At 39.0% G+C, this 22,500-nt stretch overlaps 1 protein-coding gene and 1 pseudogene across 1 annotated transcript in view; one reads left to right on the top strand and one right to left on the bottom strand.

Moving 5' to 3' along the window:
* The window catches only part of LOC140954062 (NIPA-like protein 2), a 9,557-nt gene extending 4,341 nt beyond the window's left edge, over positions 1 to 5,216 (top strand). The window contains exons 5-10 of the mRNA XM_073403465.1: positions 460 to 556; positions 1,410 to 1,545; positions 2,927 to 3,015; positions 3,547 to 3,610; positions 4,185 to 4,285; positions 4,948 to 5,216. Of these exons, the coding sequence (XP_073259566.1) occupies positions 460 to 556; positions 1,410 to 1,545; positions 2,927 to 3,015; positions 3,547 to 3,610; positions 4,185 to 4,285; positions 4,948 to 5,093 (633 nt within the window). The 3' untranslated portion in view covers positions 5,094 to 5,216. The remainder of the gene's footprint in view (positions 1 to 459; positions 557 to 1,409; positions 1,546 to 2,926; positions 3,016 to 3,546; positions 3,611 to 4,184; positions 4,286 to 4,947) is intronic.
* Positions 5,217 to 19,874: 14,658 nt separating this feature from the next.
* The window catches only part of LOC140953677 (microfibril-associated glycoprotein 4-like), an 8,096-nt pseudogene continuing 5,470 nt past the window's right edge, over positions 19,875 to 22,500 (bottom strand).

The following is a 22,500-nucleotide window of genomic DNA, read 5'->3' as shown; positions in this document are numbered from 1 at the left end:
CGAATTTAAGGTATATTCAAGTCTTTACGTGAAGAGGCTAAATTACAGTAAAGAAAAGTAAACTCGAACAATGATCACCATCATGGATGTAAGCTTTTTGAGGTCAGCGGACTTTGACATGAGGCTGCAGACGTGCCAGAACCATGTGCTGGAATGGCATCCATGTCAAAAAGACCAAGCAAAGAACCATAGAAGGAACATCACATTGCTTTTTCCATTGTGTTACTTGACTCCAAATAATATTCCATAATGACTCCAAAGTTTGTGAAGTAGAAGCCACACTGACTTTACCCATCAATAAAATTTACAAACCCAGTTATTGTATGTGGATTTTTAGGACTTAAAGGGTAAATAAAAGTATAGAAAAACCTGCCAGGAAGTTTGGAAAATTTCAGTATGTTTAGTCCATGTATGTGTTGAATGTAAGCCTTGACAGCAGTAATTTGAACTTGTTTTCAGGCTCTGGAAAGTGTGATATTCTGTGGCTTACTGTTTGCTCAGTGGCGCTATCAGTTGGAAAATGTTGTTATATTCCTTCTTCTTGTGGCATTATTAGGTACCTTTTTTATTGTTGTATCAGTGTGATTTTTAAAAAGAACTGTGTAAACTGAGGGGCACTCCGTTGTGACCGCTAAAAACATTGTAAGAATTCTGGCTATTACATGTACATTGGTGTGTAAATTTTCTAAAGTACACTGTTTGATCCAGGAACAACAGATCTTAACATGATATAAAATTATTGATTTTATAAACACCAATGAGCTTTTGCGCAAAAACATGATATCTTCACATGTAAAAATAACATTTTAACTTCACACATGAAAAGATCACTGTTGCTATGGCTACAAACAGTTTGGTATTTCATTGGTGTGTAAAAACATTACATGGCTGCTTGGACATACAAAATTTCTTTTTGAGTGTTGAAAAATATATCAATTGTTTACTGTGCTCACACCCAAAGAGAAATTTTGTATCTTTGCTCGGCCAAGTAATATCCTCTTTTTTTTATATAAACACCAATGAAATACCAGGTGAGCTTTTGCGCGAAAACTTGATATCTTCACCTGTGAAAATATCACCTTTGCTATGGCTACATAATAAATCATGCCTTTCACACCAAAAAACTATTAAAGTGAAATGGTTTGGTATGTCATTGGTGTTTATATAATAAATAGAACATTACATAGAACATTAGATATGAAATTTGTCTCCTTGTGTTGAAAAAATATTTCACTCGTTCGCTGCGCTCACACGTGAAATATTTTTCAACACTCGAAGAGAAATTTCGTATCTCCGCACAGCCATGTAATATCCTCTATGTATCCACCACATAATGTTGCTTATTAGCATTACATGTGAAGTTTAATGTTTGACCTAGTGCTAATGCTCAACATTATTCTTTTGTGTAGGCTCACTTACGGTCATCTCAGCGAAGGCTGTGTCTTCCATGATTAATATAACCCTAAGTGGGAACAGTCAGCTAGGACACCCATTGTTGTATGTTATGCTGATTGTGATGATTTCAACTGCTATCGCTCAAGTCAAGTAAGTCATGTTGTGCTTTACTGTCACTCATCTCTTTCTATTCTACTAATTGAAGGGTAGTGTAATTGAGTGTAAGGCCCCAGGTGACCCCTGATCTAATGCAGGGTTCTCTGGAAGCTCCAGTAACGGGCAGAGATTGCTGTCTAATTGCCATGAATGTGCTGGCTACTCACAGAAAACACTTACTGTAAATCCTCTATTAAGCCCCCAGGGGACTTATCTTTTTCAAGCACTTTTGAGGGGGGCATATTTAATTTAGCTAAATGCATCAACAGGAGCAAGGTTTCTCGAAGATGGACCTGTGGTTCCTGGGCGTTATACTGCTTTTTAAGAAAAGTTAAATGGTAACAATTCTCCACAGAGAACTAGAGCATAAAGTTGAAAAAGTTAAGCACATGAAGTTGGAGGTCGTGCAGCTGAAGACCAAAAACAATATGAATTTCCAGCCTCAATAAACCATAGCTGATCAGTCCAAGTTAATTTTTTGTGAAGAATAAGGATGGAGAGGAGGGGGGGGGGGGGGGGGGGGCTTAATAGAGAGAGGGGTGCTTATTAACTTTCCTCCTCTGAAAAGGGGGTCTTAATAGAGGATTTATGGTATTTTTTCATCCTACTTTTTGCTCAAAAAAGTAAATCCAAGTAAATAAACTTGTTTCTGTCCTCCATCTCCCTGATTGCTCAAAATGGACTAAAAGTGAATATTTTTCAGGACCCTGGAATCACAATTTCCTCTTGGGAAGCCCCCTAAACTCCCCTAATCAAAGAGGGGTACCCCCTTCCCATACCTCCCCCCTCATGTCAGTGGGTGCACTGCTAGTACTGTGCATTTTGATCTACCTACTTAATTGTTTCTCTTTCTACTTCAAATTTTCTGGAGAACCCAAAATTCAACTTCATCTTTTATCACAAGGCAAGTTGGAAGGTGAATCCATCAGTTTATCATGTGAGGCTTTATTCTAGGCTCTCCTACTATTAACCCATTAAGCCCTAATATTCACATACAAGTTCTCCAAACTGATCTCCATACATTTCCTTTAAGAATTAGTTGAGAGAATTTGATAAAAGATCAAAGATTTTTCTCTTTGAGATCATTTTATGAATTCTCGTAGACTTTGCTCTTGAAAATCTATGGATATCGTTACGAGAAAATTGATTTTGGACACTATTGGGGCGTAGAAGGTTAACACCAAAATTGCATTTAATACCTACAGTACATCCCGTTCAAAGTAAAATATTCATGAGTTATAATTGGCAGAAGTGTACTTAAGCTAATGAATTGAAATTTTACATAATGTGCGTGTAGCTTTCTGATTTGTGGTTAGTCAGATGGATCTTTTGTTCTCATTAATAGGGGATTTTATTTTTTTCCCTTTTTCTCCAGATTTTTGAACCGAGCCATGCAGTCCTTTGATGCTACTGTTGTTGTTCCCACAAATTTTGTTTTGTTTACAATTAGTGCTATAATAAGTGGTAAGCCTTTTTTTAAATCAATATTTATCCAGGGGCATCCAATTAAGCAGAACTAGTTTAAATGGAGCCCTGACACAACACAAAAACAAAAACATTAAAACATTAAAACTAGACGATTAAGTTACAAAGGCAACATGTACCACAGGCATTACTGTTTAACATGGCACTTAACCTTTATTTTGAATTCGCTGAGCTTCTCAACCTGTCTAATGATTCTCGGTAGGATGTGGTAGGTCTGAGCACCGTTTATTCTGAAGCGACTTGAAGTTAAGAAATGAGAGATGTATACGTGTTGTTAGGAATTCACCATCTTGACTTTAAGAATCCTTGAATGCCAGGACTGCTTGGGAAATCCTTTTCTTAAGTCCTGAATTTCTTATAGAATATGATGTAGCAAGCAAGAAATGAATGTGGTTAATGATAATGAATTCATGAATAAAGTCTATAGCGATACCCTTGACCTGACATGACTGTAATATTAATTCTTAGATTAATAAAGAATCAAATAAAGATATGTTTTCTTAATTTTAGGTATTGTTTTATATAAAGAATTTTATGGGCTTACATTCTTGGAAATATTTATGTTTCTGTTTGGGTGAGTATCTTTTGTCTTTGTTACCAGTTAGTTATGTTGATGTTGATGTCCAAATAATGACCCAAGAAGGGGCTGTGTCCGGGCAGTCTTGTTCATTTTGACTATACGTATCTTTATGCGTTAAGGAACATAATGCCAGCAAAGAAATTACTTGTAAATGACAAAATTACAGCTTCCTGTTCAACCAATAAGCCTTCTAAGCGTTATATCAAAAGTTACAAACAACGAAAGTGATTTTTGAAAAACTGTCAGGCTAACAATTTCAAAACTCTTAACTGCAATTTGTTTGAATCTTCTTCAACTTTGTCCATCTATTACCGTTGTTATTTAGGCCTTTCTTTTAGCGTAGTATAGGGTGGGAAACTTTAGCTGCACTAGCTCTGGTATAGGGTAAGGTTTCCAGGGTCCTTGCAGCAAATCCCCACCCAAAAATTCCTAAAGTACCCCCCCGAATCGTAATACCATAGAATTTCACACATAGTCAGTGCGACAATAAATCTTTCCACAGCTTGTCTAGAGTGAAAGTATAGACAATTATAATTTATAATTTTGAAACATTGATTTTCCTTTACAGATGTGTATTGTCATTTATTGGAGTGTATTGCATTACATCTGAAAGAAAACAGGAGGAATCAGAAGAGCAGTTGCTCCTCACAAAGGCCGACCTGTTTCCTGGTATGTTTGCATTGGGTTGGGTAAACTGAGATGAACTATCTTTTCTTTGTGCCTTTAAAGGCCGATTTACAAGGTACAACTCTTTCGTATGCACTTACGGTAAGATTACGACAAGAATTTCATTGTCCCCTTTCGACTTCTGCAGAACAATTCATTGTACCTCTTTAAAAACCTTTTTAAAAACTCTGCCCTCAAAGCACAATACATATGCTTTATTTACCACGCGTCAGGTCAAGATGGCGGTATACTGACCAGGTTCTTTTTTGGCGTGAGACGAAGTTGAGGTCATTAAAAACGTACAACAGAACGAGGCCAGTATCCAGCCATCTTGAACGAACAAAGTTGGTCAATAAAGAATTTATTATGCGGCGAAAAAGATAATTTTTTTCTTGCGGGACCAAGGCGGGAAATCCCGAGCGGGCAAGATAGTCCCATCTTGCCTGCTCGGGTAGCCAATCAGAAACCAGGATTCGCGGATTCAGCCATGTAATAAATTTGTCTTATCAACCAACTGTGAGGTCAGGATATCTCGACTGTGTTGGCCAAGGTCCATAAAAACGCCAAAAAAAAAAAAAAGAAGAAGAAGAAGAATGATCCCAGAAGAAACCATTTTTGCTCACTTGTCGATCCGCGATTGAATGAGAGGTTATTTTTCTTGTCAGGATTCTTATCCTTGTCGTCATCAAAGCTTATTGCAGTTCAGCCAAGCAATATGTTGACGGCATCTCATGTTGAGTATCCCATGCTGCCTGGCAAGCCTACATATGAATCAACCGCTGACACACAGCAGTCTCAGGGAGAAACGTAGTCCGCGCCGCTCAGGTCAGCGTTGTCGTGGAACAGCAGTGGTCAATTTAATATAACTTTTACAAGTGTAATTTATAAGTATAGCTATTGTTTTCAGACTCTAAAACAATGGCTACAATTGTAAATTACACTAGTAAAAGTTTTATTAAATTGACCCCAGAATTCGGTAATTAAATTATATCTGCTTGAAACGTGATATTCAAAGGGGTTTTTTTTATATAAAAAGGTGTTTTTTTTCCTTTGGCCCTAAATGGAAAGTAGAGTATGAATCCAGTAGTAAATTATTTCTTTCAATTATGTAAGGTTGTATACAAACTTCTCCACTGTGGAAAAGTTTGACTTAAATAAGTTATTGAAGATCTCTGAACGAGACAGGCTTGAGAATTCAGTAGGCCAGTGAAGAAAACGTACATAATGCAGAACTGCAAAGAGTCGGCCATTGGACAATGTCCGACGAAAGTTGGCCCATCTCCGAAGAGATTCTGTCTGCGGCAGGACCTTTAGGCTTGCTTGAGGGTCACCTTGGGGCCCGTTTCTCGAAAGTCCCGATAATTAACGGGCCCGCAAAGCTGTTGTTGTTTACGTGCAGATAGAGGCTTCAATAGCTTGGCATCTAACATGATAAACTTATCAATTAAACAAAAATGCAGTAGTTTGCTACCCAGGACCCGCGCATTTATTTTTTATATTTAGATTTGAATATTTGATTTCGGGTCCCAAAAGTTACTGGGACTTTCGGGAAACGGGCCCCTGGTCACCTCGGTCAAGGCGAGAAAGAGCATGCGCGAGCAGCCGTAGCGACCGCTGTTAGGGAGTTTAGGCACCTACGACGGGGACGTCAACGAGAATGGCAGAAAAAAAAACAGGTTGAATTGACAAAACAACAACTCTGCACGTGCATCACGCTTTTTTGTACATTTCTTTGCCGTCACTGCACGACTGCGACATGAAAATGCCTAAATTCACGTTTTATGAAGGACATGAACTCAAGACAACTTCGATACAGTCTTTCAGAATTCAACTCCACAAAAAATTGCCAACCTTTGACGAATTGAACAACATGGAGTAAGTGCGATAACTTTGAAGCAGCGCGAATTCACTTTTAAGTGACCTTTTCGTAACCGTCGCCGTTGTTGTTGCTTAAGAGCCTGTTTACATGGAGTGGGGGACCCCGGTCTAGTGGGGTAAGTTTCTTTTGTTTTGTGTCCGCCAGAGCGTGAAAACAAAAGAAACCAACCCCACTAGACCGGGGTCCCCCACTCCATGTAAACAGGCCCTAAGCTCCATGTTGCCTCTGGGACAAAGGGGTTAATTTTTTTTTTCTCGTAAAATTGCTCGCTTAAGTTGACTCGGTTGAGAGGGTGACCCTCTTTCCAGGGACAACTTTTCTTCATTTCAACTTGGCCAAATTCTGTTTTTGAGAGGACAAGGAGATGCTTTTGTTTATTGCGTTAGATGCATGAACGGTGAATTTTGCAATGCAGACAGGGTTGTATTAGCGCTACAACAAGAAAACTCCGATAACACAAGTGAAAACCTGGGTTTTTTTCTTCCCTAGAATTCCATCGCGCTCTGCTGTTCATAGTAGGGTCTTTAAGATCCAACGACGCGACCGCAACGAGAACGTGAAAAAAAACAATAGGTTTAGTAAGCAAAACAACAACTTTGCACGTGCATCACACTTTTTGTACATTTCTTTGCCGTTTCTGCACGACTACGACGTAAAAATGTCTAATTTCGCGTTTTGAGGTGATGTTACACGGGACGATTCGCAACGACGATTTTTAGCGCAACCCGGCATTGCAATGTCGGAACAGTGTTATAACTATTCGAAACAATGTCGCAACAATGTTGCAACGCTGTGTTGCGCTAAAAATCGTCGTTGCGAATCGTCTCGTGTAACATCACCTTTATGGAGAACGTAAACAAGCAACGACGAAATTTTATTTCTCTTTCTGATCTCGGATATGGTCCCTTAGAATGCAATTTCAGGAAAGTTCGCCTACACTCGACTAAGTAAGTGGGTAGGAATAATCGCGATAAAGACTGAAAGGACGCAAATTCACTTTTTAAGTGACGTTCTCGTTGCCGTCGCGTCGTTAGATCTTTAAGTCCCCACTTATAATATCTTTTAATCCACGTATTGTCAGTGAGGTGTATATGTATGGTCTGTATTGACAGAGCAAAGAATTGTATATAATTTTATTACCGTGTAGTTTTATTTTAAGGATAGTACTATATTCTCCGAAATGGAAATGGACGCCTATGTTATTACTTACACGTGTTATTCGACTTGTTACCTTATTAATTATTACTAATTTTCGCGAGTCTCAACATCTCATAAAACGCGTGAAATTAAAGACACGCGAAAAAAGGAGCTTCTCTCTTATTAGAAGCTTTTTGCAAAGGTTAGCTGCTTTTAACAAGGTAGCCCTTAAGGAAAAAAGAGAGACTGCTCGTAGCCTAGGTAGCCTTACGAAATCGTGAAAAGTGTCCCAAAATCTGGGTATTCCCGCTCTTCCATTTTCGCGCCGGTAAGTGCTCGCGAAAGTAGCAACAAAACAGTGGTAACTAAAATAACCGTAATGTTTCATTTCTCTAATGAGTCAAGAGAAGAATTTAGGTTATGTTATTTAAATTCATATGAATGGAACAAACAAGTATTATTTTTATTGTAAAGCACACATATTGGAATATTATTTTGTTTGTTTGACAGTGCAATAAAATGTCTATTAAAACAAGGTAGTATTCTTTTGGTTTAATTTCAGGGCAATTTAGGGGCTTCCATCCTCCCAACACATTACACCCAACACATTGAATAAACTAAAGTGTGAGCTGCTGGCCTTAAATTTTCTTTCGGGGAGGGGCTGGGGGATATTGCAGTTTTCGACATGCTCCCATACTCTTTGAGGAAACCCCTTAGAATTACGTTCACGGCGAACGTGAAATTGTAGCATGTGACCAAGTTCTCCTTTGACCTGTCGTTCATTTTTATTTTTATCTACGCGAAAACAAGCAGTTTCATGTCAGGTTTCATCCATGAGAGTTATTTTGCACAATTTTTATCTGTTCATTTCGTAATCCGAGAAATTGTGAACTTGACGTGATTCTAAATTTTTTTTTATCATTTACGAAACGTTTCCAGAAATTAAATCCAGTTGGAAAGTAAAAGGAACACAGCTTTTCGGGTCGTTCGGGCGGAAAATTATATGGCTCCTCTACCCATTGAAGTGAAAAATAATAAAACCTTCTGTATTCAATTCCAGACCGAACGATTCATTTTTTAGACCACAACGGTTGACCAAATTATGGATCAGACGAAAAGCCTCAAAAGGAATCAATACTCCTACCCATAGCGCCGTCTATATTTATATTAGTGTTCAGCTAATATTTTGGGAGAACCCCTGGTGAATTTTCTAAACAGCTTTCCCAATTTTACTTTTAGAACATCAGAATTAAAAAAAATAATAATAATAATGGTTCAATTTAATTTTATAGGAGTTATTCTAATCAAAACTATATTCAAACTATGCGTTTCAGTTTCAAAGCCACAAACGTTTCGGCGAGATGATCTCATGAATCACATTTGCCTTAAATATATTATCACCTTGTACCCTTTTGATAACATGAATATACAAAGGCTTTATTAAGTAACAACTTTCGGTTTTCAAAGAGGATGTCAACACACATCCCTCACTTTCGTTCGATCGCACGTGACTGCCCAAATTGCTATTTATGCAGACGACGCGCAATTCATATCACCATATCAGGAAGTGGCTGAGAGAAAGAGTTGCGGTGAAACAAATCCGAAAATTCAATCTTCACTGAGAATACAGGTGAGCAAAATTAATTTATAAATCAGTTCACGACATTTTTTTGTACTAAGACTGCAAATATTGTGCATGTTTAATGCTATGTTATTTTGACACTTTGTTATTCTCAAATTTTTCACGAGTTAATCAAAAGCGGGAACCTGAAGGTGGTGCAAGACACGTTACTTTAAAGCATAGTTAATTGAGTGGAATGGTTATGAAACCCGTCAGACTCCTTTGTTATATGTTTTTGTGGACCTGAAAGTGCACAACGTTCAAAAGAATTCCTATCATTTTGATTGTATTGACCAATAAAAACGTTGCATTAATTTATTCCGTAACAATTTGCCAACAGATAACAAAGGATTGTGCACTTTCAGGGTGCTTCCAACATAAACTGCAGCACTGTTGTTTTTATAATTGATGTTTGCCGCTTTTCATAACCAGTCTCCTCTAATAACTTTGTTTAAAGTTTCTGTGGAGTTAGCTTTTGATAGATTGTTCTCGCAGTAGCGTAATATGCTACCAGCAGTGCTCGTATATTTCTAAATTTATGCCAGTAATTGCTAGGTTTTGTAAATTATACTAATTTAAGAAGAAAATACAGAAATTATGCATCTAATTTCCACTTTAAGATTAGTAAAAACACCTCAAAAACTATGCATATGTAACAAACTAGTAAACGACAAAAACAATTACCCTATTTACATCATTGTGCGCATGTGTTGAGTCTAGGTCATGATCGATGTGACAATAAGCAGACAAAAATTGATTTTGTTACTTAGATTTGCTTGTAATACTGGTCTCGGGCTAAAAGGAATTGGTTATATAATCAATAAATGACAATTTTGTGCTGTAAAACTAGCCAAAGTGTAACTGATTATGTTACCAGTGCTTTCTCCGGAAAATAAATGAAAACCATGGCCAAGAATTATTCCAAAAATTATGCTAGCACAAATCCGTCAAAGCCTATGTGAAACCATTTTAATGTAAACGCTCAAAGGTCATGATAACGAAAGAAGTTCTGGTGGCACCAGCGAGGTTGTCGTATTGCCCAGGTTTTAGATAAAAAAATTCAGTAAGTGTTTGATATGCTTGGGCCCAGTCGTAAGTAGTCGTAAGGCACAATTCAACTAATTGTATTTACTTTGTTAACCTCCACCATATTCCTTTGCGTCGATATTCTCACCCCAGAGGCAACTGCTGGTTTCCTACTTCTTGTCTTTCCCATGCACAACAACAAAAAGCGTTAATAATTAAACACCAGTTTTAACGAAATATAATTGAGCGACATAAACTGAAACTAAGTAACTGGCTTTTTAAAACAAATAATTCAAGTTAGTTTTTACAAATTTTTTTTTACTGAACACTATAAATTTTGTAGTGCACAATATATCAATAAGACATTTTTTAAAAAGGAAAAGAAATTCAGAGTGTTACAATGTTTTAGCTTTGGTGTAAATAGGGCGTACGAATCTGTTGTTTATCGTAGAATACTTTTCCTCTCGACTTTCCCAGTATAACAGTAATATGAATTTGGCAAAATTTACTTCCGGTTACTACGAAAAAAAAATTTCCGTTAAAAATCTATAGGGTACGCACGTTAGGAAAAATTACTGCATTTATTTTCGTTTTAACCAAAATTGTGATAATGGATATGTGAGAGGTTTACTAATGACACATGACGTGTCATAATAGCAAGATAGTGTACCGCAACCAAAAACTGAAGCAACCTACATGTAGAAAACGAAGCACTCTTCAGGTTTCAAACAAACCTACTGCAGCTTGAAAACGAAACAGCCTTGTCAGTGGAAAACGAAAAACCAGAGAGGCACAAAATGTTTAGCTTTTGGCTCTCAAACAATTATGTGTTGGCCTCATGTATATTTTTGTTGCTGAAACCTTAATAGTTTTTTAATGGACATTGGGTATAATTTTTTCTAGGCGTATTGTACGTAAAAGGTTATTGGCAAAATAGACTAGCCCTTCCCCCAACCCCACCCTCACCCTACCCCCGCCAAAAAGTGATTTAGTCTACGTAAAAAAGTAAACTGGAAATCGACATTTGAAAAGGAACGAGATTTATCAACTTAACCATCCCCTCTCTTCATCCATGACCAGTGCTGGGTCTGATCGTTCTGCTGAATTTTTCCCAGATCCAGAGAATTCATAATGGCGGAGAGTAAAATTAAAGCAGAAGGTGAGAGTAATGACAAATCAGCGGGGAAGCAAGTTTTGGATTTTGACGAAGCAACTTTAAAAGGTAAGGAAACTTAAAAATGTTGATATTTAAGGCGTAATGCCAAAAGGTCTTCGTACCAAATAAACAACAATCCTAAGATACGCGACATTGAAATTTTCTAATGCCATATTTCAAACAGCCTGCGTACTTTCTATATAGGCGAATCTTTGTTTACATTTTCTGCCACATTATCATATGCTCATCATTATCTGATGAAGCTAATAAAATAAAACCCTGAAAATTGAAAAAGTATAACAATTTCAGTTATCTCTGAAAATTAAGCCCGATATACCGAATGGTTTCGGAGAAATTCTCCTTTAAAAACTAGAAATTTCTCAAAGAATGTATTAGATGGCTCATTAACTTTTTTGCCACCCAGCAATTTCGCAGTTTTAGATGGCTGATATTTCCTTCAACATTGCTTTTAATAAGCAGAAAATTCCACAAATTGTTTTAGTTAATCAGCTATTTCAATTTTTGAATTTAGTTGGTATATTCGGCCACAGCTTCTTTGTGTTAAGTCGCCCGCTAATGAGGAAAAATGTAAACAATGACGTCAGCAAAGATTCGTCTTTAGTAATTTGTAGAGGGACTATACTAATGGTCAAGATAACGCGTGGGCCAGCTGAACAGAGATTGAATTTGAACTCAATAAGTGAAACAACCTTCCTAAAAAAACCCCCAAATCTCTATTTCAACACGGTAAAAATTCATCAGGCTTTTTTTGGTACAATATACAAAAAATATACAAAGCAAACGAGTAAAGAATGCATTAAGCTCCCTTTGGTACACTAATAACATTCCCGATATTTCATTTGTTTCATTTTTAGCAATAGCAGAGGTGTTCAATAATGAAGGTAATGAAGCATACAGTAAAGGAAATAACAGGAATGCCGTTTACTTTCATACGGAGGGAATTAAAGTGAACTGCAAGGACGAAGAACTCCTTGCTGAACTGTACAGCACCATGGCGGAAAAGAAGACGAAATTCAAACGTTCAAAGTTTACCGGCATATTAAAATGCGTATGCTTAGGATTGTCCAGAAAAGCGTACAGTCGACTCTCTATAAACGGACACCTCTATAAGGCGGACACCTCTGTAAAACGGACACTTAGAGTTGGTCCCTGCCTTTCTTTACTCCCTTTGTTTGACTCTCTATAAGACGGACAGCTCTCTAAGATGGACACTTAGTGCCGGTCCCAAAGGTGTCCGTCGTAGAGAGAGTTGACTGTACATGCCATGCAGTACATTTCAAATGTTCTTTTGTCGCCATGACTATCATAACAACGTTTAAAAGATTTTTTACTCTTTCTTTGTACATTGACTGTTGATTTGAGCAATCAGCATAAATACGTTTGTATCACATCATGGCTCTCCTGATTTACGTTATTACGTATTTACACAATTTCAGGTAATTTCCCAAAAGAAAACGATTTCCTTCAGAAGGATGTCAGTATCGCAAAAGAGATTGAAAATAAAAGATCAGAAGGAATGGGTTACATCAAGCTCGGCTGTGTGTGTCATGACTCTCGCTGTGATTTCGGAAAAGCAATCGAGTTCAGTCAGCAAGGTCTAGTTATCGCTAAAGAGGTCGGAGACAAAGAGTCAGAAGGAAAGGCGTATGGGCACCTTGGTCATGCGTATTCTTCTCTTTGTGATTTCCCAAAAGCAGTCGAGTTCTATCAGAAGAATGTCAGTATCGCAAAAGAGGTTGAAAATAAAAAATCAGAGGGAATGGGATATATCAACTTTGGCGTTATGTACTGTCGCGACCTCCGTGATTTCAGAAAAGCAATCGAGTTCTTTCACCAAGGACTAGCTATAGCTAAAGAGGTCGGAGACAAAGAATCAGAAGGAACGGCGTATTGGAACCTTGGTGATGCGTATTCCTCTCTCTGTGATTTCCCAGAAGCAATCGAGTTCTATCAGAAGAATGTCAGTATCGCAAAAGAGATTGGAAATAAAAAATCAGAAAAAATGGGTTACAGCCGGCTTGTAACGGCGTATGGGCGCCTTGGTTATGCGTATTCTTCTCTTTATGATTTTTCAAAAGCAACCGAGTTCTACCAGAAGAGTGTCAGTATCGCAAAAGAGATTGAAGATAAAGAATCAGAAGGAAAGGGATATATCAACCTTGGCGCTGGGTACTGTCGCGACCTCCGTGATTTCAGAAAAGCAATCGAGTTCTATCAGCAAGGACTAGCTATCACTAAAGAGGTCGGAGACAAAGAGTCAGAAGGAACGGCGTATTGGAACCTTGGTGATGCGTATTCCTCTCTCTGTGATTTCCCAGAAGCAATCGAGTTCTATCAGAAGAATGTCAGTATCGCAAAAGAGATTGGAAATAAAAAATTGGAAAAAATGGGTTACAGCCGGCTTGTAACGGCGTATAGGCACCTTGGTTATGCGTATTCTTCTCTTTATGATTTCTCAAAAGCAACCGAGTTCTACCAGAAGAGTGTCAGTATCGCAAAAGAAATTGAAGATAAAGAATCAGAAAAAAAGGGATACATCAACCTTGGCGCTGTGTATTGTGACTCCCTCTATGATTTCAGAAAAGCAATCGAGTTCTTTCAGCAAGGTCTAGCTATCGCTAAAGAGGTCGGAGACAAAGAATCAGAAGGAATGGTGTATGGCAACCTTGGTATTGCGTATTATTATCTCTATGATGTCTCAAAAACAGTCGATTTCCATCAGAAGGAAGTTAGTATCGGAAAACTGATTGGAGATAGATTATCAGAGGGTAAAGGGTATCTCAGCCTTGGGGGGCTGTATTGCAGTCTCGGCGATCACAAAAAAGCAATCGAGCTTTTGCAGAAAAGTCTGAGCATCGCTACAAAGTCCGGAGACAGAACTACACAAGGACAAGCATGTTTACATCTTGGTAGGGTGTATAACAATCTCCGTTTCTTGGAAAAGGCAAACGAGTTTTCTCAAAAAGGGCTTAACATCTGTAAAGAGATCAAACACAAAAAGTTAGAAGGATCTGCATATCAGAACTTTGGTGATTTGTATTGCCATCTCGGTGACCACAAAGCATCATTCGAGTTCTGGGAGAAGGCTCTTATAATCGCAAAAGAGTCTAGGGACAAAACGTTGGAAGGATATATGTACAGAGCTTTGGGCATTACTTTTAAGGCTTTCAGCAACTTCGAGAAGGCAATCGAATTCCTTCAGCAAGCTCTGACCATAGCTAAAGAGATCAAACACAAACTCTTACATAAATCTGCGAATGAGGCTCTAGGTCTTGTGTTTGCTTCTCTTGGTAACTCCTCTAAAGCAGACGAACATTTTAAATCCAGCATAAAAGTGTTTGAAGAAATAAGGGATTTCCAAAACAAAGATGAATGGAAAATCAGCTTTCACGAAAGATTTGAAATTTATTCTTCTTTATGGTGTCCTCTTTTAGTAAAAGGCGAGATCACCGAGGCACTTTTTACAGTTGAACGTGGACGAGCACGAGCTCTCGGGGACCTTATGGAATCAAACTATGGAGTGAAATCGGCCCCGTCATCTTCGGAAGACCTAATAGAAAGAATATCTCGTATTTCAAGCCATATTTCATCATCAACGGTATTTCTAGCGGAACACTACGAGACGTTGAATTTCTGGGTACTACTGAAAGGACAGCAGTGTCAGTTTGTGCGAAAAGAAATCAATCAGGCCTTGACAAGTTTGAAGAACGAAACATACAAACAAATTGGTGTGAGAGGTTTCAGATGCGAGGAACGCTTCTTGGACGATCCTTTAGATGAAGAGAAGAAAGGGTTGCCTGATAGGGCTAGTGCAGAAGAGAAAGAATCAACGTCATCGCAAGAAGATTTAAAAGCATTGTCTGACGTAGTGATCGCTCCGATTTCACACTTGATAAAAGGTGACGAGCTTATCATTGTCCCCGATGGTCCATCTTTCTTGATTCCTTATGCTGCCCTGGTAGACCAACATTCCAGATTTTTGTCTGAAACGCTGAGAATTCGCATGGTCCCATCCCTAAACATTTTAATGCTTTTGGCAGAGTGTCCGGAAAAGTATCATAGTACATCTGGTGCACTGCTTGTTGGCAATCCGTGGGTGGAAACTGTGCGCCTCAAAGGCTGCAGACCGTTTCCGCAGCTCCCTGGTACCGAGGAAGAGGTAAAAATGATTGGACAGATACTTAACACTGAGCCCCTCACTGGAAAGAATGCCACAAAAGATCAAGTGTTAAGCAGGCTCAACTCAGTGTCCTTAGTCCACATCGCAGCTCATGGTCGTGCCGAAACCGGGGAAATTATCTTGTCTCCTAATCTTCCTTGTTCCCAAAAGGCCCAAAGAGAAAGACTTTCTTTTGACGAGGGCAGATGTATTAAACACCAGATTGCGCGCCAAGCTTGTTGTCCTGAGCTGCTGTAACAGTGGGAGAGGGGAGATCAAATCAGAGGGCGTGGTTGGAATTGCACGTGCCTTTCTAGGAGCCGGTGCGCGTTCTGTTATTGCTTCACTGTGGTCAATTGACGACAAGGCCACTCTGGCGTTCATGAAAGTCTTTTATGAACATTTGGCGGCAGGGCAAAGCGCAAGTATGTCCCTCCATCAGGCCATGAAATGGATGCGAAAGTCTAAACTTTTCAAAGCCGTTAAGCACTGGGCACCATTTATGCTGATTGGCGATGACGTGACATTGACTCTGGGTCAACAAAGGTGAGTTTCTGTGCTCTAGGGTAATGCGAAATAATGATCGCGTGTTAATGTTTCTAGTCGATGGAAAAGAAGAGAAAGACTGCTAATGAAACTGAGACAAACTACGCATTGACAAAAAAAAAAAAATAGTTTTTCCACATTCAGGGGACAAAGTATGACAGTCACGCCGTAGGAAGTAATAAACACCAACCCAGGAACTACTGCTCTCGCGGTTTTTAAAGACGGGTCCAAAATTTAAAAAAAGAAGATATACGGTGATATACAACCACCTGTCTAAAATGCAAGGGAATCAAATGGAAACCAGCATGCATACTTCTCATGGATAACCGTCCGTTGGTAAGCTTCTTAGAAATTTGTGTTGCGCAGCTGTGAAATTACATTTGCCTGCAAGTCGAGCTCAAACGTTTTCACGAGCGCGAAGTGCGAGCGTTATATTTTTTATGTTTTCTGCGACAAAAGCGAGCGAGAGAGCGGAAACTACCGGAACCGGAAATGAGTAGCGAAGGACTTTGAGAAAGTCTACTGTGAAATGAAAATTATCGTATTTATTAACTGCGGATATGAGGACTCGACCTTGGTCGGGACCCATTAAAAACCTAACCGATTTTTTTCGGGGTGAATCAGGGAAGAATGGGTATTATGTGCGGTGTAACAATATTTGGTGGCGAAGACCCAATACTGATGACAGAAATTGAAGCTAAGTCTCCTTTATATTTTTCAGTGATTTTTCAGCCACAATGACGGATCATTAAACATTGACAAGATGTTGCCGCCTGTACTTTAGCCGTCTGCAACCCCAGCCTCGTTCATGACGGCTTTAGTATATAGCTGATGAAAATTTTATTTCCAATTGTCAAGGCTTGTATATATTTGTTTATATATAGTATTAGAGTGAAGGTGATGTTACACGAAATGAGTTTTAACGACAATTCCTAGGACCATAATGATGTAAAAAGTCCAAACAAGTTCGCAAAAATGATGCAACGCTTCCCTGCACTAAAACGTGTCGTTACCAATACTCTCTTTAACAGCATCGCCGTAAGTTGTTTGGAAACAAATTTTGTATTCCTTTTAAAATAATAATAACACTAATGCAACTAAAAGTGCTCAAAAAGAAACTGCTCATCTGTGTAGAGTTGCACTTAACTAAGCCTAATTTCACACCATATTGGGTAGCTCTTGCGCAGGCGCGAAAACCATTCCGGATAGGGCCTCTGTTCACACATAAGAACTGTGATTTCCGCGCAATTACTGGAACGGAGCACTGATCTTGAAAGTGGAACGTCACATATGAGATAGATTCAGTGCCACACTTTGGTGCAGTGTGAACACTGAGGTATTCGGACTGTCACGGGAGGATCACGGGAGTGAATAAGTGGGAGAGAGGACTGGAGTCCACTGAGACGGAAAAAATATTCGGGAGATAGGACTGGGATTTAGTTCACCAAGCCCTCTCGGTTAACAGCTTTGGTACGATATTCGATGTGTGTAAACGAGTTGTTCCAGTTCTGGATCCGCGTTGCTGATCATTCTGTACGTACGTATCGATAGCTAGTCCTGTGTAGTGTGAACAGAGGCTAAAAAGGTGGTTTTTGCACAAGCTATTAGAGACCTTTAGATTCTAAGACGAGTATGACATGGAGTACAAGATTTTCTCAGTACTAAGTAGCAAGCGCGCGTAAACCAGCGTCATTTTGGCGGGAAAACGTGGTAGCCGTCGTCACCCTATTACGAGTCTTAGCGAGAATGTCGTAGTGGCGGAAACAAGTTTTCAACTGTTAGAAGTCATTATCATTTTGCGATCGGGCGAGGGAGTAACCTCCTTCACTAAAGATAACAGTGCTAACTTTTCTATTTAAAAATGGTAGAATGAAGGTTACCGGTGAGTAGTCTATATTTTGAGAATACGCGAAAAAACTTAAAGTCAAATCTCGTACTCGTAGTCGTCCTCGTCTTTGAATCTAAAGCTCTCTAATTGTTACCTGCGTTACGCACATTGTACAGTGGAACCTCGATTTAACGAACCCCTATATAACGGCGTCCTCGGTATGACGAACGATTTTCTTCAACCCGGCCAAAGGTACAATAAAATGTATGGAACAGAACCTCGATTTAACGAAATCCTCGTTATAACGAACACAATAAAGAAACGAAACGTAGAATATAACTTGTCAACATGTGACCGAAAGATAGCTAAAGATGAATACGAAACAGACCAGTGAGGATAAAATTTATGTTTACAGTAGTTATCAGCCTGTTCTTGTTTTGAGACAATGGCTCTGAATTGAGACAATAGCTTCGGATACAAAATCTTTATTACAGAAATTGTTTTACATCCTGGAATGCTGGGCGTTGGAAATTAATCATTAACTATACCTCGACATAACGAACATTTTTGTTTTGTTTTTTTTCAAAAAATTGGTTAAATCCGGGTTTTCGATATAACGAACCCTCGATATAACGAGGTTATATCACCTTTAGATAGCACCTTGTTAAACCGAGGTTCCACTGTAGTTTGTACAAATTGATACATTTTTTTAATTCTCGCAATTGGGTTTTCAGAATTGATTTACAGGACTCATTACATTAGGTAATGTTCGAAATAACTAATTATTACATGTATAAAAGACAAACTTAAGTTACAATTGAATTTGAATGCTGAAACTACGATTATGAAAATTAAAAAGCTAATGAACAATTAATTAAAAAAGATCAACAAACTACGGGTAAATGCTCTATTTCCGCATTCTAATATTCATCTTCGCGCGTAATTGTCCTAAAACTTTATTAGGTTGACACAAATAAGAGGTAAGCCCATTTTGTGCCAATAGCCTACGTTCGAGATATTAAAATTCTACCATGAATCCGAGGCTTTCTGGTCATTTTTCTATATTTGGTTTGGTTTTCTTTGTATTCAAATCTCTTCTGGGAATTGCGAGACAATGGAGTCCTGAAAAAATGTAATTTCTAACGATTGAGAAACATGGGAACGAATTAGTCTGAAATTAATATTCTGCACGGTATAGAAGCGCGCTGGTGTTCCTGGGATAGTATCGGGCTACTTATGGTTTTGTCGCGAGACTTGTGCCATTCTACGTCAGCTCAGTCCTTCTGATAGTTTTCGTTTTGTTTTCTTTGAATAACAGATGTATGCATAATTAATGAATGGGGTTATACGGAAATCTTGCCTTGATCCCTTTTCCCCGGGGTTTTACGTACCATTGCATTAGTAGGGGAATACGTTTCCACACATTTTTTGGCCACTTCTTAAGGGTCGCTTTTTAGTGGTTTTTCGTATCTGGCATGGTACAAGTTCTAGCTTAGAACATATATTAGTATTTTGCCAGAAGGATATCACTGCTGATACATCTGCATCAGATGACTGACTGACGCATCCTAAATAAAGGTTTTCACATTCATGAAATCTCGTGTTAGTGGAGTCAGAATTTTGCAATTTTGACCCTAGAGCCTCAGAGTCATGTTAGAATTCTTTTATTGCGGATAGCAGGGGAGGCAAACGGGGTTGGGCAGGTTGGGGGTGGAAGGCGGGGTGGGGCTTTTGGTTATCTAGCCAGTCCTGCCAAGCCTGCACTGACTAAAAAGGGAGCTCTCACAGTCTATTCTCATACTTTTTGCATACATCCTTTATTTATCGCAAGGCAAAACATCACGTGATCTACAATGGGCACTAGCATTTTAGGGCTCAAATATCCTTTTCATTCATAACAGGCAATTTGCGCTGTTAAATGCGTGAGGGAAAGATTTGACAACAGTTTAAAAATAGTGGAATTTACAAGGACTTGTATGGAAAACCATGCAAGCGTGACTGGGTGGCAAAAGTTGTTTTTCTCACGCAAATGCCTCCAACTTTCGTCGGCCATTGCAATCGCTACTTTTGAGATATAAGGCTGAAAATTCTCAGTTTACCCAATTTTAATATGCTCTTTCAGCTTGTGCTAACGAAATTTTTCAAAAGTGAACTGCTTTCGTGTTTACAGAAAGTTGATCACGTGATCAAGTCATGCAAAGAGCCTATACCATTGCTTTTTATGGTTTAGGCTTTAATTTCATCTCAGTGCGTTTCAAAGAATAATACTGTCCTCTAAACGTGACCCATTTTACTCCGTCGGAAGGGTAGCCGGAGTTATAAGTTCCTCGACGATACAAACCATTTAGATTGGCCCAACTGCAGGAATGGTACCACCATGCTCCACTGAGTAAAACAGCGCAATTGACAGAGTTATGCAGATCATTGTCGACATCTTTGGTTGTAAACTGAAAGTTACTGCAGAAAAAGGTCACAGTTTGATAGTGGCACAAATTTTACAAAGGGATTTGTTCAGTGTCAGGAGGTTATCTATTTACCGAGTTAGGATTTCGAGATGGATTTCGAGGTGGATTTCAAGGTGGATTTGGAGTTCGGATTTTCGAGTCACCCCATGCAAGGGAATCCAAGACGGTCTTGGATTCTGGATTCCACGCCGTGGATTTCCGGATTCCAGGTACTGGATTCCTCATTTTTTTTTATTGGAACTTGGATTTCGGGTTCCAGTTGTTGGTGGGATTCCGGATTCCAAAGACCAGGATTTCGTTTTCCACGAGCGAATTTGTTCCGGATTCCGGATTCCTCAAGCAAAACTTTCCATCCTTAGATGAGGTGATTCGAGTAATACGAATCGTGCTTCCGTAGTAAAGGCTTTGTGCATTACAGCTCACTGTTGCACGCTGCAGTTCAGATACAGATGCCACTTATGTGGCTGTGGTCGCTTAAGAGTATACGAGACTTTGCCTATTAATAAATGATTTGAATAAGAGGGAGAAGGTACCTAAGGCGGTCGGCCCTGGCTATCACTTATCGTAATGGTAAAAAGGTTTTCACGGACCAATTTGAAAATTTTTTAAATTCCACAAACCAGTCAGCAAAACCTACAGACCTGACGAATGCAGTCATAGACGTGGTCGAGATGCTATTTTCTCTGGAAAAAGTGCCCTAAAGTGTGTCTAAAAATAAACTGATCCGTAAAAACGCCGTGACATAGGCCGAGTATGGGAGTTGCTGGCTCCGGGTTATGGGCTCTTGCAGCAGTTTAAGATGGGCTTTAAAGGAAATTATATTACTGAAAGATTGTTGATTTGATACCGTAAACTGCCGCTTATCCCTGGGCTTACACATCTTCGTCAGGGGTTTTAGAAGGGCTTATATCCGAGCTGTTTTATATGTGAAATAGAAACAACGTTTTGAAACAAGATATAGCAGTCCTAATACGTTTTGCATTTACTGATTATTTTAACCAAGCTTCAAAATGTCATAATAAATCTAAATTGTCATAATACATCGAATTCAATAGATTCGTAAGGGGCTTATATCCGAAGGCTTGTAATCGGAATCCGATGTAGTTTTTGGTTTACGGGTCTATAGATGGGTTTATAACTGGAGGTGGCTTGTAAGTGAGGGACCCGGTTATAAGCACGGTATTGGCCTTTTTTTCTGTTGCTACAATTAATTACCAGCGAAATATTTGCTTACTTTTGGGTCTGCCCTTCGTCATCTACCATCGAGTCACCAGCCGTACCATTGTATCCTCCAATCGTAATCCTGTATTTATCTGCTTCGTCAGCTACTTGAAATGTTGTATACTCTGCGTATGTTATGTTGCCGTCAAAGTCCTCCAGGTCAACTCTTAGCATGACGTCATCAGAGGCTGTCAAACGATGAAGGTTGTCGTTTCCAAGCCAGAATTCACCGCTTAGATTTCCAAAACCATTTTTTTATGATTCCCAACCCTGAAAAAAATCAACCGAACCGTCTAAACGTCTCTGAAAGACGGTCCAACCTCCGCCGTCCGTAGTCATGTCACACAGTACTTGTATTGGGCTGCCACCATCTGGGTTGATGTAGTAGATTCCAGTAGATGCCAAACCACTTTGACCAAGTTTAGAGCAGTCTTCTATGATTAATTCTGGAATGTAAAAGAGGTTAAAGAGTTTGGGTGAGAAATTTTTTCAAGATAATCGTTGACAAACATAATTATTTGGAAACTATTTTACAACTCTTAATTCAAATGAGTTAAACTAAGAGTCGTAAACTATATGATATATGTGCGTCAAGATGACACATCCTCAAACAGGTTCAACACCCCTTTTCAAAAATCACTGTAAATTAGGATTTTTCAACCTTTCGTAGCCTTTGCGTTAAAGCTGAAAAAGTTTTGACACAAAATTTGAGATAACCGAGCCGCCTTAAGCTTTCTAGTACTGTCTCGAATTCCTTCATCTCCCTTTCGATTTATAGTAAACTCTCTCTTAACGGATTAGTTTATAAGACGGCCTTCTGTCTAGTAAGAACTAGGGTGGGTCCCAATCATTTTACTGTAACCTTAGTCATCTTACTGTAACCATACTCTCTATAATACGGACATCTCTGTAACATGGACACCTAGGGTTGGTCCCAGTCATTTTACTGTGACTATACTCTCTATGATACGGACACCTCTCTTATACGAACACCTAGGGTTGGTCCCAGTCATTTTACTGTAACCATACTCTCTATGATACGGACACCTCTGTAACATGGACACCTAGGTTTGGTCCTAGTCATTTTACTGTAACCATACTCTCTTTAATACGGACACCTCTCTAAGACGAATAACGGACACTTTTGAAACCGTCAACG

This window comes from Porites lutea, chromosome 12 (genome assembly GCF_958299795.1).
Source record: "Porites lutea chromosome 12, jaPorLute2.1, whole genome shotgun sequence".
Classification (NCBI taxonomy): Eukaryota; Metazoa; Cnidaria; class Anthozoa; order Scleractinia; family Poritidae; genus Porites; species Porites lutea.
This window is presented reverse-complemented; position numbering and strand designations above follow the sequence as displayed.